This window comes from Epinephelus lanceolatus, chromosome 5, assembly GCF_041903045.1.
Source record: "Epinephelus lanceolatus isolate andai-2023 chromosome 5, ASM4190304v1, whole genome shotgun sequence".
NCBI lineage: Eukaryota > Metazoa > Chordata > Actinopteri > Perciformes > Serranidae > Epinephelus > Epinephelus lanceolatus.
This window is the reverse complement of record NC_135738.1, coordinates 31,117,842-31,135,453: the sequence shown is the minus strand read 5'-3', so window position 1 is coordinate 31,135,453 and position 17,612 is coordinate 31,117,842. Positions and strand designations below refer to the sequence as shown.

General features: G+C 40.8%; 1 protein-coding gene across 1 annotated transcript; it reads right to left on the bottom strand.

Annotated features, from left to right (window-relative positions):
* Positions 1 to 683: 683 nt before the first annotated feature.
* On the bottom strand, positions 684 to 17,392 carry amn1 (antagonist of mitotic exit network 1 homolog (S. cerevisiae)). Its single transcript, XM_033635412.2, has 4 exons — positions 17,133 to 17,392; positions 6,251 to 10,643; positions 1,868 to 1,930; positions 684 to 1,760 (listed from the first exon to the last, which is right to left on the bottom strand). Exons 2-4 carry the CDS (start codon positions 10,599 to 10,601, stop codon positions 1,648 to 1,650), a joined length of 4,527 nt encoding a protein of 1,508 aa, XP_033491303.2. The 5' UTR covers positions 10,602 to 10,643; positions 17,133 to 17,392; the 3' UTR covers positions 684 to 1,647.
* Between the last annotated feature and the right edge of the window lie 220 nt (positions 17,393 to 17,612).

The window sequence follows — 17,612 nt, the reverse complement described above, 5'->3', positions numbered from 1 at the left end:
GTCGTAAACAAATAGTCATTTAGGGTATACTTTACCCCTGCAAAGCTTTTAAATGTGGAACTAATGGACTTGTAATGGACGTGTTTTGTTACCTGGCAGCTGTTTGAGTATTGGCTTCCTGCTGTTAGGTGAGAAACTTCTTTCATCCAATCTCACATTCCAAGGTCCAAACCTTACCCACACAACCAAAACATTTATCACCAGCCCAGACAGTCCAAAGATATTTTACTTCCTCCCAGCTCATTAAATGAGGTAAAGACAGTCACTACATAAGATTTGTTTAGAGTCATTTCTAAGGTGATGAAAGACGTCAGTGACAGTGACATTTCAGCTGCACGACAGACTCCTGTGTGACTCATGATGCTCAACTGTTGACTGTGCATGCATGAAGATAAGCATCTGGACAATCCTGTTTGCACCTCTGAAGCTCATTCCGGTTTCATTTTGTGTACTTACGTAACTATTGATTTATATCAGCTACCAAATAAACGAAGTACAAAAGGTAAAGAAATTTGTCTTTGGTAGATTATTTCTTTGCAACAGCAAAAAAAGCTGTTTGACATTGGCAGAGAAGATTTGGCAAATTTTTCATGGGCGCAACCCACATACTCAGCTCTGCTGCTCATCCCATAAATGCATGTTCCTTACAAATGTGGCACCATTTAAAAGGGAAATAAACAGGCTTTACAACGGTATAAGATTTATTGCCAAGAAGCATTGTTACAACAAAGAAATAATCTACCAAACACAAATTTCCCTGCTTTTTGTGCTTAGTTAACATATATTTATCCTTATTTCAAATGGGACCACTGTATATCTTTGCATCCATCTATTTAGCTTTTCTTTTTGTCACTACTGTGACCCAGGTTCTTCAGTGGAAACGACTTCTTATGGCTGTTCATTTGACAACAAATCACCTTGAACACTGATTTCCTCAACCCATTCATCATCAGACAAGTTTAAAAGTGACGATAATGTTTTTAACATAAAGATTCTGGGTGGTCAGCTATTTATTGTATCATATTATATCCTAAAAGATTTATGCAAATAATCAATGTGGCAATGTTTGGACCCTTGACCCAAGTTTGCCTGGCTGTGTATTTCAGTATAACAGATGAACCTAAGTTTTGCTCAGTAGTGAATTTATTTCAGGTAAAAACAGTAAAAACAGTAAAATTAAAAAAGAATGGCAACTTGTTTCACATTAACAGTGCAGGAATCATGAGATCACATTTCTTGTTTCTTATGAAAATATAGGTTTAAGATGCAAATAATGTAGAAAAATATACTTAATGTAGAAAAATACAAAAATATAAATATGTAGCTGAAATATACATTCTGTCAAAAAGTTGCATTTTTGCATAAAATGTAACAAGGAGCTATAACTAACGTGGATGACATTGTAAGCTTTTACAGCCATGTACTGAAGATTCTGTGTGCAAATTGATGAGAACACTATCTGTGTACAGCAAAAACTTATTTGACAGACTGTTAAGAGTAAAAATATGTACAACACTTGGACAACTTCAATTTACTCAATGAATGTACAATATAAAAACACAAAGGCATACTTTTATAAGAACAAGAAAGTCCCAGACAAAAGACAATATCTGTCTGTTGCCAACAAAACTTCAGTGTGACATGTTATTAATCCGTGGATGTCTGCCTCCTCTCCATGAATTTCTTCTGATACTCAGTGAAGATGCTGTAGGTCTTGACCAACGGACTGTGCTTCTTCTCAGGATTTGGAAGCCATTTACCTAGGTGCAGGTCATTTATAATTATTACAAGAGATTCTCACCACTGCCTGAACATAACAAAGACAGAAAATAAGAACAAATAAGAATGTTTTAGTTGCATCTCTTACCTGTAGCCTTCGTGACAGCTGTATTGTGGCTCCTGTCCATCTCTTCAACAAGGTCAGGCTTATCTGAGGAAAAACAAAAGCATTACAGAATACATAAGCAGCTGAATTACAAAGAGGATCCCACCTTTTACATTTTAAACCTTCCTGATATCTGCGTTTGCTTATCTGGGCAAAGTGGTGACTTGGCTTTCAAACATATTGTCTTACATGGAATAATTCTTTGTCGAGTCTGTTCATGAATGACTTGACTTGACCGGACATATAAGCTGCCTTTTTTCTGCTTACGACTGGCACTGAATTGCTGTAAGTGCCTGCTTTTGTGTGTGACCATCTCTTTTGATCTTGGCTTTACATTGATTATCAGACCCCTGTCTATACAGATTTAAGGACAGCCCAGCCAAGCAGGGGGTCATACCTTAAGCATAACAGGAACTCAACTTGTAGCCACTCCCCCTTTTGCTCTTTCATCTTAACGGTAGCAACTCAAGTAACACTGAGGTGTGAACTGTCTTGTCTTGTATTGGCCATTTATCACCTCACCTTCTGACCCCTTCTTCTCACAGACAACATATAGATTAAATCCTGGCTTTTAGGGCCCAGACAGTGGCAACAGAGGTCAACTGTTGTGTTGCCTAATGTTGCCTGTGTCTCAACCAAGAAGTTGCACCTGAACACACTGCAAAGACTACAGCCAGAAGCTAAATAGTATGTATGATCTGGGCCTGCGTGAGAGGAAATCACTCTCCATACCACTTGGCCACTGCAGCCTGTATGTCATTAAAAAAGGGAAACCAGACGACCGAAAGGACAGATTCAAGATGCTAATTAGCCTGTTAGCACATTAACAATACAACCCGACCTTGAACAACATATCACGACTTGAACAATGATACAATCAGCTACAAAACATTTTCTGCTAAAGAGCTCAGTGGCAAAAAACAAAATCTTACTTAATACAAGTTTTTTTCAATCTCACGCCCTCTTGACTTAAGCAATTTGTTTGCTTTTCTCACTTGTTTCTCTTCTTGTTCACCGAGTTAAACTGCCAAGCAGAGTGAATCTGCCAAAAAAAGCAAACAGAGGCTAACTAATGTCAACGGTGCAGATAACAGTAAACAAAGGCCGACTAGTGTCAAAGGTGCAGATCACACCGCCAGAACTAGGGTGACAGAGGCTCACCAATGGCCCAACACTGACAGACGGCCGACTGTCAGCTTGGTATGTCAGGATGTTGTCCAAAAAGACCCAGCCCTAGGCCAGAAGATGGTCTGGATCTTTCGCCAACACTTGTCTCGTCAAAAATGCCTTTGGACTAATTATTGCAATGATTTAACACAACACATTAACAAATTTAATCTAGAACAGAAGTTAAAGACTCATTATTCCAGCCATTTAACTGTTGCTATTACATACAACCAAAATAAGGGCCCTTAGGATGCAGAGCAGAAAGGTGTAGAGACCACATATGTGTGTCCTTTCTCCATGCTGCATGAAATGCTTCCCCGTAATCATCTGTTTTCATTCGAAGCTTCTGAAGCCTGAGTGAAGTTTTCTTCATGAAAACAACACAACATATTTTGTTTTTTTGTTAGTATGTATTTTTACATCTTCACTGACCAGTGGATACTAGGTCAAGACCACCTGAGGATCATGTTCCGCTATGACAGCTGTCATGGTGTCAGAAGTGCCAGGCTTACTGATGAATGGACAAGTTTGACTAATTTTAGTTGGCCCAAGGCTAAGTTAAATTTGGCAGAGCACCATTTTAGGTAATAGCCATACAACAAGGGGGATGCAATGTAGCTTTGATTTTTTTGCGTGCACACATAATCAAATATGACAGCACAAATGTGCAAAATTAATCAAGATAAAGAAAAATGGCATGACCTATACCTGGTGCCTTTAAAAACACAAATAATGCAGTAGTATTGCCACTGCAATACAGACAAAAAACATTTTGGAGTATAAATAAGAGTAGTTCTAAAATAGCTGTGAAAATTAATCTTAGAGTCACTCTTATCCTATAGACATTTCCTTAGCCAGTTATTATTTCTCCTTACTCCTTGGGCTGATAATTGGTGATTCTATCAGGTCCCTGTCCTGATACCTGCCTGGTTTCTCCCCGTCCCTCTTCTATCTATTGCAATAATATAGATGATAAATGTGCAAAGCAAAATTCATAAATAGAATTAGTAGTAGTAGTAGTGGTGACATAGCTGTGGAAATTAATCGCACAGTCACTTTTGTGCTCTAGATATTTTCTCTCAGCCAGTTATAATCTCTCTTCACCTATAAGGACCATACATAATCATCCTTGCTGGCCTCTGGTCCACTGTGTCCTCCCTGACCCTGCTCTTTATATTGTGCCAATAAAGATTAAACAAATATGTGCAAAGCAATAGTGACCACAAGTTCTTATTAAGGAGGAGTGGGTTTTTTCCAAGCATGAAACTAACTAGCAAGGTATTTAACATAGGTAACATTAACATTAGTGTTCTTGTTAACTAGCTTAACTTGATATATTGGCATCTATTAATTAGTCATCATTTAGCTAACATTATCTACATCCAACAGCATTACTCAACTTACACGGTTTGTTTGGAAGAAACTGTGCCAAGGTTTTTTGCTTCTTGCTGGCTGGTTTGCTGAACATAGTTAACACAGCGGCACTGCTCAGTAACACACGTCTCGTCTGTGCGATTGATTCTGATCACAACATGACAGCATGTGTATGCGCCTGGCGCCGTCTACTCATGGCGCGTTTAAAGACAGCTCGGAAAAACACACAGGGCTTGAAGCAAGAAAAAATCCTGTGCCTGAAATTTTTTTTTAGATGGCATGAAGAGGAGAGGGGTGCCTTCTGCGCTAAGGGGGTCTGGGGGCATGCCCCCCCCGGGAAGAAATTTTTAAACATTTGACATCTAAATGAATTAATCTGGTGCACTTTGAGAGTATCAATCAAGTATTACATCAAGAAGCTAGAATAACAATTTCAAGGTTTTTAATGATGAAATATGATCAGTTCACCAAAAAAGGAAAATTTGGTCATCAGCTACTACAAAATGGTTGGGGCTGGGCAATTTTAGGCAAATCTGAGCAACAAGAGGCAGAATAATAAGACAACAAGAATGTCTGCATTAAACTGTACATTATACATTAGTTGAGGCTTGCTTTGCTTTAAAACGACTGGTTAAATGACTGTAGCTACGGCAAGATGATAAAATATTCACAAGGAAAAAATATTCCTGCACCAGAATATTCTTGTGCCGGAAATCTGGCACTGTGCCGGAGAACTTCAAGCCCTGAACACGTTACCACGTGTTATAAACAAATGGAACAGTTGTAACGGCTGTAAAAAGTGCGGGGGACATGTCCCCTGTGTCTCTCCATCAAATTACATCCGTGCCTGCACACACAGATTCTAGATTAACAAGGGGGATGCTTTTTGGTCAATTTTCTAACAAAGGGGATGTTGTCTGCAGCTCTTCATCTAACATCACACTGTGGTTGTTGATGCTTTTACCTTCATCCTGCAGTATCAGAAGACTTTTTAATTGAAGAAAAGCCACTAACAAAGTTCTGCTAATTCAATGATAAATCCATTTCATTTCCTATAGATTCTTCACAATAAAAGTCCCCCGATGTAAAAGCTTTAACAGATAAGCAGATATCTAAAGTAAAAACAAGACACGGAAGAAACTAAACTCCAAACCACAGAGATTCAGTAAGAAGATACAAAAGTACAGAGACATTTAAAAATGCGTTTCTCCCTGATCTCCTGCACAGACAAAGGTGAGTGGAGTCTCGCAACACACTGACTCGTTTCAGGGGGAAAGGAGAGTTGTCGGGGGTTGTCTGCTGTCGGCAAGACGTCACCACTACCCGCTCACAGGCAGGTGGTCACCATTTTGGCTCTACTAGGAGAAGGTCCATCTTTGGCATGGCTCGGCATGTTGAAACTGACAAAGGAAACGCGAATTGGTGCGGCATTATTTGAAACAGTGCGGCCAAAAGTGACAATAGAAAAGGCCCACAGGCTTGCCAAACTCTTCTATAGCAAGCTTTCTTGTATTCACAACAACCTTACCACTGTTATGAATTTCATGGTGGATATATGTGACACATCTATTCCTATTAACAAAAATGACTACCTTTGCATGCACAAAATATTTCAGCTTTTACCATTTTTCCCAAAAAAAGCAATATTCCTACTGAGCTATTTACATTGCCTATGAAACTGGATATTCATGTCCAGTTTGCATGCAACCATGCAAACTCTAATTAGCATGCCTAACATGTTGTTTATCAACATGAGGAACGGCTGGAGCCGCTTGTGCCATTTTTTCGCATCAAAACCTCTTGCATCTCAATCTCATGATTTACCTGGAACAGGATCACTGAATTCCTCTTTTCCACTGGATCCATCTTTGAAGTTGAAGGTGTCGGGTAAGACAGTGAACTTCAGGACAATGTTGTTCTTGACAGGTGTAACAGCATGGCTTCCATTTTCACCCTTACTCCTCTCTTGGTCAGCAAGCTGGTTGAGCGTGACAGAGTATTTCCTCTTCTCCTTCTCCCTTTTGAGTTTGTTAGAGAGGAACCTCCTCCACTTCAGACTCAGGCATTTTCTCATTTTATAGGAAACTGGCAGCTCCTCAGTGTTGATGGAGCGCACCATTTCAGCTTTCCTCAGACTCGCCACAGATGAAGAGGAAAAAGTACACTTCTGTTTTTTCAGTTTGCTTCTGTGCCTAGTTTTACTTGGTGGAAAACTTCTAAATTTTTCGTATAGCTGTTGTTTGACTGAATATTCCTCTGCTGACTTTCTCCTCAATGGACTGAATTTCACCTTAATAACTTTTGGAGGCCTTGGCACTGCATCAGACTTAGGCATTGGATATGAACAATTGCTCTTTCTGCAGCCAACTGAAACACACCTGTCTTGTGGTGTTGAGCCAAACAGTACAAGCTCTGCAGTTTGAACATTCGAGGCTGAAAGTTCATTATCAACCTCATCAACAAAAGCCCTTCCACATTTTGAGGCACCCTCAAAGACAGGCTGAGAATCCAAATCAGCAAGGGATTTGCATTTCTTTGATTTGTTAAAGACTGGAAAAAAATGATCATGACTGCTTGGTCTCTTCTTTCTTTCAACGGTTGCATGTTTACTACTCCAAGTTGTCTGGACAGTGCCTGTCGCACTCATGTCAGTTTGTTCTCCAGTTTCCAATGATGACTCTGCCACATTTGTCGCTGTCAGCTGAGCTCGTCCACAATTCTCTTCGAGGTCTGACATCTGGCTGGCAATTTCACTTTCACTGCTGCAGAGATCTTCAATATCTTGGTTACTACTGTTCGAAGTACATGACTGCATACTTCCTGTAGATTTTAACTGACCTCTGACACAATCCACCCCAAGGTCTGACTGAATTTCCGTGTCACTTCTGGAGAATTCTTTGGTTTCTTTCTTGTTTGAACCGCTTGACTGGTTACTTTTGGTCAATTTCACCTGAGCTTGTTCAGAATCATTTTCAAAGTCTTTCATCTTGTTGGAAACTTCATTTTCACTGCTGGACAGATCATCTTCGCTTTCATCTATGAGTATAATGCTTGACCAGCTATTTATTTTTACCTGGGAAATGTTCTTTTGTTCTTTGTCTGAATAAGGGTGAGGTTTGTGTTCATCTTCAGTTAAGTCAGTGGTGTGACCTTGTTCATTCCGTAACTCAGGCCAGTAAAGTGTCATAACGTGACTGCCGACATTCTCCCCAGCCTTTGCTTGACTCTCTCCTTTGGCGGAACTGATCACAATATTTTTCTTTTGTTCTGCCATTTCTTCCTTATCAAGGACCCTGTCAGTAATATCTTCATGACTTTGCTCGTACTTGCACCGGCATTTACTCGAAGAGGCTGTGTTTGGTCCCCAAATTAGCTCAATATACCTTCTAATGCAGCAAATCTCTTTTATTGGACAGACTGGCTCTTTCTCCAGTTTTGTGTCACTCAATGCGGCATCCATAACCTTAGGTGGCTCATCCAGCACAGAGCTACTCCTCACTCTTGCTGGCTGATTATCCGTGTCTGTACTTCGTGACAGCTGGCTTTGTGCTTGCTCAAAAATAGCCCTGGCCTCTTCTGAAGGCAAAACTTGGATTTCAATATTGCAATATGGGTCAATGGAATCAGCACTCTCCATTCTCTTAGGAGAGGCAGTTTGTGTTGAAGCGGTTCCAACAGTTGATTCTTGTTTTTCTTCCCTTGAACCAACTGGTTCAAGCTCTATCTTGTTTGACATCTCACTTACTATTTGTGCAGAAATGCCATTGTCTATCTGGACTTCTTCGGGATGGCTGTCACTCTCAGGCATGAGAAGTTGATGCTTCAAAGACCACGGAAAGCCAAACTCTTTGTCAATGTCATCAAGCTGGTCATTGGCATTCAACCATGTTGATTTGTAAGGCAGTTCTGAATAAACTTCATTCTCTCTGAGGACATGAAAGTTCTTGAGTTGCTTTCCAATGTAGTGCTTTACTTGTGACAATATAACAGAGTCAGATTTTACATGTTCGTTGCAGAATTTTTTAACATCAGCCATTTCATTCATCCAGCCTGCCTTGAACTCAGATATCAAGTTCTTAGTACTGCCTTTCCAAAACATGTCCAGTAATTTGTGTAAACAGTCAAACTTGGGAAAATCTTTTCTCTCCATCTGACTTTTTTCAGCATCTTGTATCAACTTAGTTAATGTGAGAACTGTCCATGGGGTTGTTGGGAGTGAGGAAAGCTCAAAAACCCCTTTTGGATCTGTTGGCATCTCACTGTTGTCCTTATCACCACTTTGGGTTGCTTGAGCCTCAGATGTTACCAATTGTTGAGCAGATGATGCAACAGCCTGGTCTACTTGCATGCTATTCGCCAGTTCAGGTCCTGTGTCATCCTCACATGACTGTTTTTGCAATAAGTCTCGAAGCCCTGCTGAATCTGAAGATGACACAGAAGTACCAGCATTGGATGCTGCTGAATGCTTGATGGCAGATTTGTTGGACGCCATTTGATTTGTGTAAGAGTAAGATCTGTTTTTGGGTGAACTAAAGAATTTCTCAGGGTTACTTAATGATTCATCAATTGCAGTGCCCTCAGACAACTGACTAATTGTCTTAGGACAGGTTTGCTTGCAGGCAACCTGAAAGCTCTCATATGACAATGGTTGCACAACAGCAACAGCTCTTGTGCGACCAGGGGATGAGTGACTGGAGGTGTCATTTGTCTTGACTGATGAACGCATTTCAAGCCTTTCACGATTGCTTGCTACAGATGACTGGGTCTCATTTTGCTGTGATGATATGCTCTCAGACAGCTGCTTCAGATAAGATGCAGCACTTAATGATCCAACATTTTTTCTAATAAAACTGTTGGCTGTCTTACTTCCATTTCCTTTTCCATCGCCTGTTGGCATGACATGAAAGACATTTGGTACAGAGTTTTGTTGCTGTGGCACAACTACACTGTGCTTTGTTGACATAACACCATGAATCATTTTAGGCAAAAAATGTCCAGAATTAAGTGATAGGGACTGGGAGGCATTTGAGTTATAACTTTGAGTGACAGTTGATGTCACAGGTTGCATATTTTGATTGGATGCCGTCACTCTGACCTCACTGCCAAACTGCTTCCCTCCAGAAGGTGACCTGGAATACACTGGAGAAGGAACATCTGAGGCAGCAGGGAATGACTTACGTAGATCATCCGCAATTCTGGCAATCATTGCAATTTCATACTGCCTGCTACATAAATTTGAGTCTGTGGAGGATTTGGCCTCTCCCCTATTGTTATGTGTTGAGTACTGTTGAGGTTTCTGACTCATGCTGGAAACTTGCACAACCTGTCCCCATGATGATGAGTTTGTTGTAATGCTGCTGTTTCTGACAGACTGAGAGATAGCCATACTATAATCTGGTGGGTCAATGGAGGGAGAGAAGCTGTGTTGAGTGCCGTTTTGTTTGTGACTGTCTTTAATAGCGGTCTGTCTGTTGTGTGCAGCAGCAGGCACTAATATGCCGCTGTATATCACGTCTTGCTGTGGAGGCGAGATCACTGTTGTAGTGTATGCTGGAAAGGATTTAGTTGACTCTCCATTGACGATGTGAAACAAGCTATTTGGATTCCCATAACGCTGAAGATCAGACACAACATTGCCCTCCTGTGCCCTTACTGACTGTTTCCCATGAACTCTGACCATTTGGTTCCAATGTGCTGACATGTTTTGCTGAGGTTGTGTAGTGTTTACTTTCATGGTGTTGGGTGGACTCTGGGTCAATGAATTCTGAGCAGGGCTCTGATGAAAATCTTGCTGAAATACAGAAGTGACCGGCAAACTATGGTTTCCACTTTGTGTATTAGTAGACGACTGTTGCAGATTGCCAATTAATACTCTCGGATGATAACTGTTCCGTTCAGCTGGCTGCTGCGAAGAAACTGCCTGATGAGGAACTGCTGAGTTCGGCCATTTTGAAGGCTGTCTGTTAGGGTTAGCTCCATTGTCATAGGTGAAATTAGCACTTTGCGGCGGTCGAACTCCTGTGTTTGCTGTCCTGTACTGGCATGAGTTATCTGCAGACCCAGCTTGCTGATTCCTCATTGTGATGTGGGTAAACTGAGCAGGAGCCTGTGAGGATTGTGACGGTGGTGGTCCAACCTGGTGGTACTGTCCATTCATCCATGCACAGGACTGCATTTTTGTCCTCCGTTGAAGTAGCAGTTTGAAGAGGCAACTTTCCTGAAAGAGGAATTCAAAAATTTTAACGGTTGTAAAACAGCAGACGCAAATGTTTGGTACACAACCTTACACTGAAAGAAAAAAAATTTCAAGGTAGTGGTCTCTAACACACACACACACACACACACACACACACACAATGCTGTTTTTTCCGCCCTTTTCCATGTCTCTTGTTTTACAGCAGGTGCGTCATAACTCCAGGTTTGTAAAGACCTCATGTGAGCCTGCTCCTTCTGTTGCCACCTGACCACGCAACCGTGGTAAAGAGGTAAAAAACGATGTCTGAAGCTGGGCCAGATGGCTCCAGACCTCGCCCTCAACACTTTTGTTTGAACTCGTATTTTTCAAAAAAATGTGTCTCGGAATCAAAAAGGTTGTACTCAGGAAGTCACTGGAGACACTTAATATTCAATCACAGTATTCCTAACAATGTAACCAGATCAGAGGTGACATATATTCAATACATGACTAGATATGTGGATGAGTGCAATGGTATTTACTAGGTATGTGGACAAGTGCAAGTTGATTAATACATTCTATCACACTTTCAACCAGCCAAGGCTCTGAAGAGGTAAAAATGGTGTCCAAAGCTGGGCCAAATGACTCCGGATCTCGCCCCCAACACCTTTGTTTGAACTTGTCTTCTTCACAAAAATGTACCTAGGAGTCAAGCAGGTAGTACTCAGGAAGTCACTGGAGACACTTACAGTCAGGTGCAATCGAGTTTAATGTGTTCACAAGCAACAACACATACAACTCATGAGTCAGGCTCCGGAACCCTCTCCCTTTTATGCTTGTGAAAAATTCTAGTGAGTCTCCACCTCCTTTTCTTTCATCGTTCCCACATGAGTTAGAACATAATGGTGTCTTATCTTGGCCTGTTTGATCTCCCCATGGATGTTTACAACATAATCGTGTCTCGTGGAGTCAGCTTGGACATTCATTGGGGCCAATCTGGGCACCCACAGCCGTCCCAGGCGTCCCAGGCACAGGCAGCTGCTGGTGTCAGTCCTACTCTTTTTTAAAAAAACCTTTAATCCCAGTGGTGTACATGCAATACATGGCCTGGTGTGTTATGCTGGTGAAGATTCGAGAGAATCTCCACCCTTTTCCTTTTAGCCCTTCCTACCCGGGCCCAAACCTACTGGTGGCAGGCCTTTTTGCCTTTGTTCAGACATGCCCGAACATGCCCGGACATGTCTTAATTGTGTAATCTTTTTCCCCCGGCCTGGAAATCCCCAAACTCTCCCACCATTAGGTCTGAACTTGGGTTCACACTATTTTTTAAAAACATATGGAACTTGGGGACTATTTCTATAAGGTACCTTGTGCCCTCATGCAATATAAAACCTTAGAGTGTGTGTGTGTCTATTATTACACTTCCAGATAGTACATGGTATGGTATGTGTGTGTGTTTTCAATATATGAATACAAAACTTGTGTAAAAGTGTTTTGCCATACATGGATACATAAAAACATTATTATATGAACTTCAACCTTAATCAACTTTACTGATTAATGATTAAATCTTACACTACACAGTCTCATGATAAACAGAGAGAAAGCTGAGCGAATCCTACACTTCAAGATTTTACTGCTTTTACATTGTCACATTTGCATATTAGACAAAACGGCAAGGTTGTAAAGAATTCACGGGGATTTGCTGACTTTGTGTTAATTGTAGCAATCACAGCATCACAAAATCTTGAGGGACTGCTACTAACAATAAGAATACCTAAGAGGAGGAAGAAGCAGAAAGGGAAGAAAAAAACATATATATTCAAAATAATGTCTGCATATTTCAGTGCTGCATACTTTTAGTAGGTCAAGGAAATCCCCCCAATCATTACCACCACAGGAACGCACCTTCCTAACACACAAAGGAAGTGGGTTCAGAAAGAGGAAGCTTCAGAAAACAGAAAGAAGCAAGTGAAGTGCAGTGAAGAAGAGTGAATATAATAGCTATAATTATTACAATAGTGTTCATATATTTTATACACATTAAGAGACTGATCATAATTTTCTGGTAGCAATGCACGATTAATCTAACCGCAATCGCGATGTCAGGCTGTGCGATTACATAACCGCATAAAAGGCTGCGTTTTGCGATTTAATGTAAATAAATGTTAACATGTGTGCCTGTGAATGTGACTACCTCTGCTGTAGTGTGTGGAGTTTGTTGACATCACGGCCACAAGCTATCCTGGGGTCCGTTTCACAAAGCAGGTTTAGTGAAAACTCTGAGTCTGTTAACCCTGAAATGAGGGAAACTCTGAGTTTTCCATTTCAGAAAGGGAGGTAACTTAAACCAGAGAAAGCAGAGTAACTCCAGCCCGTTTCAGAAAGAGAGGTAACTGAAGCTCGGTGTCAGTTACTCGCCACCTACTGCTTTGGCATGTGTATTACGTTGCTTGATAGTGGAATTTGCGGTGTCATGTGGACGGAGGTATTTTTATTACACCACTCGTATGGACGCAGATTTTTTGAAAACTGGAGGCCAAAAAAGTTTGGTTTTAAAAATACCTGTGCTCGTGTGGACTAGGCCTGAATGTGAGCTGTATATGTTGGACATCATTAGGCTTTCAATCAAATTCTGTAGCTAAAATCAAACACCCACACACGTCAAGATAATGATGAGTATGCTCTGCTCTCATGCAATTTTCTCTATCAACTAAAATAAAGAGAATTTTTAGACTGAGCTAGAAATTAATTTTCATGACGACAGAACAATTAAACAGTTTCCAATGTTGCAGCTGTTTTCTAGTTATTTCAGAAGTGACACCTGAGGTGACTGAAATCGGTGCCTGGAATTGGGCCTGACGGCTCCCGACCCCGTCCTCCTTGTTTCTTCTAAAATGTCTTTTGTTGTCAATTCAGTATCTTAGGTTCGGCTGGCTGGTACTTAGAAAAACACTGGAGAAAGGCAGAATCTGGTGCAATCGAGTTTATTGTGTTCACAGGCAACAACACAGACAAACTCACGAGTCTGCCTCCGGAGGACGACTGAAAACCTGCTTTCAGCGCTCTGGCTTATATGCTGGTGGAGGTCGAGGAGATCTCCACCCATTTCTGTAGTCCTTCCCACTTCGATCCGTTTTTACTGGTAGCAGACTTTTGCCTTTATTCCTGCTCAACTGGAATCTGCCTCCAGTATTTCCGGAATCACTCTCACTCTATTTTTTAAAAAAAACCCATGTGATCTCTGGGGACTCACATGCTACAGTCCCTTGTGATACAATCATTTGAGTGTGTATGTGACCTTTTCCCGTGTTATATAAACTCTTAAGTGCATTTAGGCAGTACAATCAAGTGAGTGTGCTGTCACAGCATGTGGCAACTTGTATGAGTGTCACTATAAGTTCACAACATCATGTGAGTGTAGGTTAATGCATTATATCATTACACAGCGCGTGATAGGCTATGTGTGTCAATAAGAGTTCACAACTGAGATGTCACTAAGAGTTCACACCGTTATATTGCATATTACACATGAATGCAGGATTAGTTTTTGCAAAAGTTTACACACTAACATGGTTATATAGCTATTTGTATCTTATCCAACTTATATGGTCTAACACCTGATGAGGGTTTTGACTTTTACACTACACACCATCCAGAAATAGTCAATCCACTTCTTTGGTATGACATCCTAAAACAGCTGTATTAATTAGATTGAAATGCATTACAGTTATAGATAAGATAGCCCAAACAGCTCTGTCACACCCTCTGACAATGCTAGCTAAAGATAATAGTTAACTATAAGTATCTGACATCTCCTGTGCTCAGGGCTTGCTCTTTTCACTAAGCTTTTTCTTGGCAGTTTGTTGTGAGTCCATCTGCAGATACTAAATTAAACTTAAAAGGAAGACAAGTATCGGACTCAATGTGTTTTGATAAACAGAAATTGCCACCACAAGTTGTAGCTTTTGAGTTCTGTCCAATTCTGCATTCAGTGTTTTCTGCTACTTGCATCCAGCAAGAAGCAGAAACTTTTCCACAGGTAGTTGAAAACCCATGGGGGCCATGTCATGTACTGAAATGTAAATAGACTGTCTTAAGGACAGAGCTCATGTCAGTCATCCAAAAAGGTGCGCACTCTATCAAGGCACGAAAAGATTGAAATTATCACAAATCAAATAAAATTAAAAACTGTTAGGTATTACATTTTCTTCTACGATCAGCCACAATAGTTAATAATTCCAATTAACTCCTCACTTTTCAGCATTATCTTGTTGTGATCAAAACAGACAGAGCTTATAGGCTACAGGTGTAGAGGCAGATAATGTATTACACCATATCAAAGGTGAAAATAATGTCAGTGGCAAGAGATCTTAGAAACAGTGGACCAGATGTTAGATTTCGCAATAGGAAAGACTCCTTATAAAGAGTTGTTTTTTGTAAACTGAGTAATTCTTGTGCGATCAAGTTCTTGGAAATCAAATGGGGGAGAACATTTGGGTTTGTTTGGGTGACCTGACTGTTGGGACTGTGTTGCCGAGTGTATTCTGCAATTAAGGTAATCCCGTTGGCTGTAACTTTTCTCCGTGGTTCTCTGAGTCTCTTCATTTCAGTGTTTGCTGAGGTTGAGCATTTTCCTTACATAGGATGGTGTTGAAGTGAAAATCGGTGCCTAGAAGTGGGCCAGATGGCTCCCAACCTCGTCTTCCACTTCTCTTCAAGATCGTCCTCTGAGTTGGTTTAGTATCTTAGGTTCAGTTGGCTGACACTTAGAGAAACACTGGAGTCAGATAGAATCTGGTGCAATCGAGTTTAATGTGTTCACAAGCTTCAACACATACAACTCATGAGTCAGGCTCCAGAGCAAGACTGAAGTTTCACTTTCTGCGCTCTCCCTTTTATGCTGGTGAAGATTCAAGAGAATCTCCACCATTTTCCTTTAGTCCTTCCTACCTGCATAAGAACCAATTGGTGGCAGGTCTTTTTCTTTTTAGCCCTTTTCCATCTGGTCCAAATCTATTGGTGGCCGGCCCCTTGGGCCCTTGTCCAAACATGACCTAATGGTGTAATCCCTGGGCCTGGAAATCCCCAAATTCTCCCACGAGGTTAGAGGTAGGTTCGAGCCTGGTTTCACTTTATTTTTTAAAAACATATGAAACCTGGGGACTTTCTCTATACAATCCCCTGTGCTTTCATGCAATGTGGACTCTTAGAGTGTGTGTCATGCAATACAAACGTTAGAGTGTGTGTGTGTGTTATTATTAAACAGTACATGGTGTGGTATATGTGTGCTCTTCAATGTGAATACATAACCTTGTGTTATGAATACACAGACTTGTATAACAGTGTTTTATCACACATAGATGCATAACAAACAGTTTTATAGGAACTTATACATAAAACATGGTTATATAACCGTTACTCTTAATCAACTTATGCAGTATAACACCTTTACCTGATTAAAGATTAAATCTTACACTACAATGGTGACATGTATACTATTACTTAAAATGGTTCCTTGGCACATTTAACTTGACCTTGGGCCAACTAAAATTAGTCTAACTTCCGTCCATTTATCAGTAAGCCTAGCACTTCTGATGCCATTACGTCTGCCATGTCGGAACATGATCTCCAGGGGGTCTTGCCCAAGTATCCACTGGTCAGTGGAGATGTAAAAATACATACTAACATCTACTGAAATACTGCTCATCACACTTTCATCTATTGTTTATTGTAGGCCATAGAAATTGTCCAGCAAAACAGTGACATGATAGTGTAGTGGACTTAAACTCATGCAGAGTCGGAAATGTGGCTGGTGGATTAAAAATATCACGGCCACTATATGGATTACTGGTGGGTGAAGCAAATCTAGCAGCCACTTGCATTATACTAGCATTTGGCTGGTGCTTTTCTGGTGCTTTTATGCAACTCATGCATATGTCTTTTAAGATGTGAAGGTGCTGCTTTCAGTAACGATAAAAGCTTTAAAGCCTGGAGGTAAGGTTGAATAATTATCTTCATCATGGTTAGTGGTGTTTTCATTCTCAGAGGAAAGACCTGTGAGTCATCCTGATCTAATGCCAAAACCAGCCATGTCTCTGCTATGTTGCTGTGTCTGCAAATATTCTGCACTGGTTTAGCCCCAATAGAGTGCAGCGGTAAACTACCAAAATTTAAAGTTATTTGTTTTATACAAGTTATACATTTAAATATCGGTCCTTAAATAGGTTGTGAAATGGTTGAATGACGGACAAGCATGTATTTGCGCAAAGTTTATGATAAAAGAGCCGTTGGATTTTTTACGATCTGGCGAAACTGACGTTACCGTTAATTCACGTTCGTCAGCTGAAATACGGCGACAACAAAAACTATTTTTTGCTACAGATAACTTAACTTTAAGTGTTTATACGAGTCACTACGGTGCATTACAGCCATCTCCTCACACACATGAGGATATATCGCCATGGGGTGGGGCCGTCTACACCGCTGTACAACACTTTAACACAACACTTTTGCTGCTGGCAAACTTACTTTTAATCCCGTCGAGGTCCAACTTCAATGGCACGTTAACCGTCGTAACATCCGTTGGTCCGTGCAGGAAATATTAACGCTCCTCTTTCTTCCTCTTTGACGTACATTCCTCAGTTGTACAGCTGTTTAAAATCAGGACTGCAGAGTATTCCTCCCCATTGTGGGTGTTAGAGCCGACTGACAGTAACATCCAGCGGTATCCTCCTCTAACAATGGTCTCTTCTTCAGCTCACATGCATGCAAGCCTGCCTCAGCCTAGTCCTATATACTGATGACGTCACCTGCAGGAGGCGGACCCGTGCTCATCCACCAGTGATTTTCACTCGGGGTGAAAATGGCGATAGAAAGTAATACAGGCTCAGAATATTGATACAGACACAATACTTTTAATTAAGAGTGCCAATTTTTTAGGGGAAAGCAGTGTGCCATAATTTATGAGGTGAATGATGAATCTACTTAAGTAACAGCTGATGATGACCA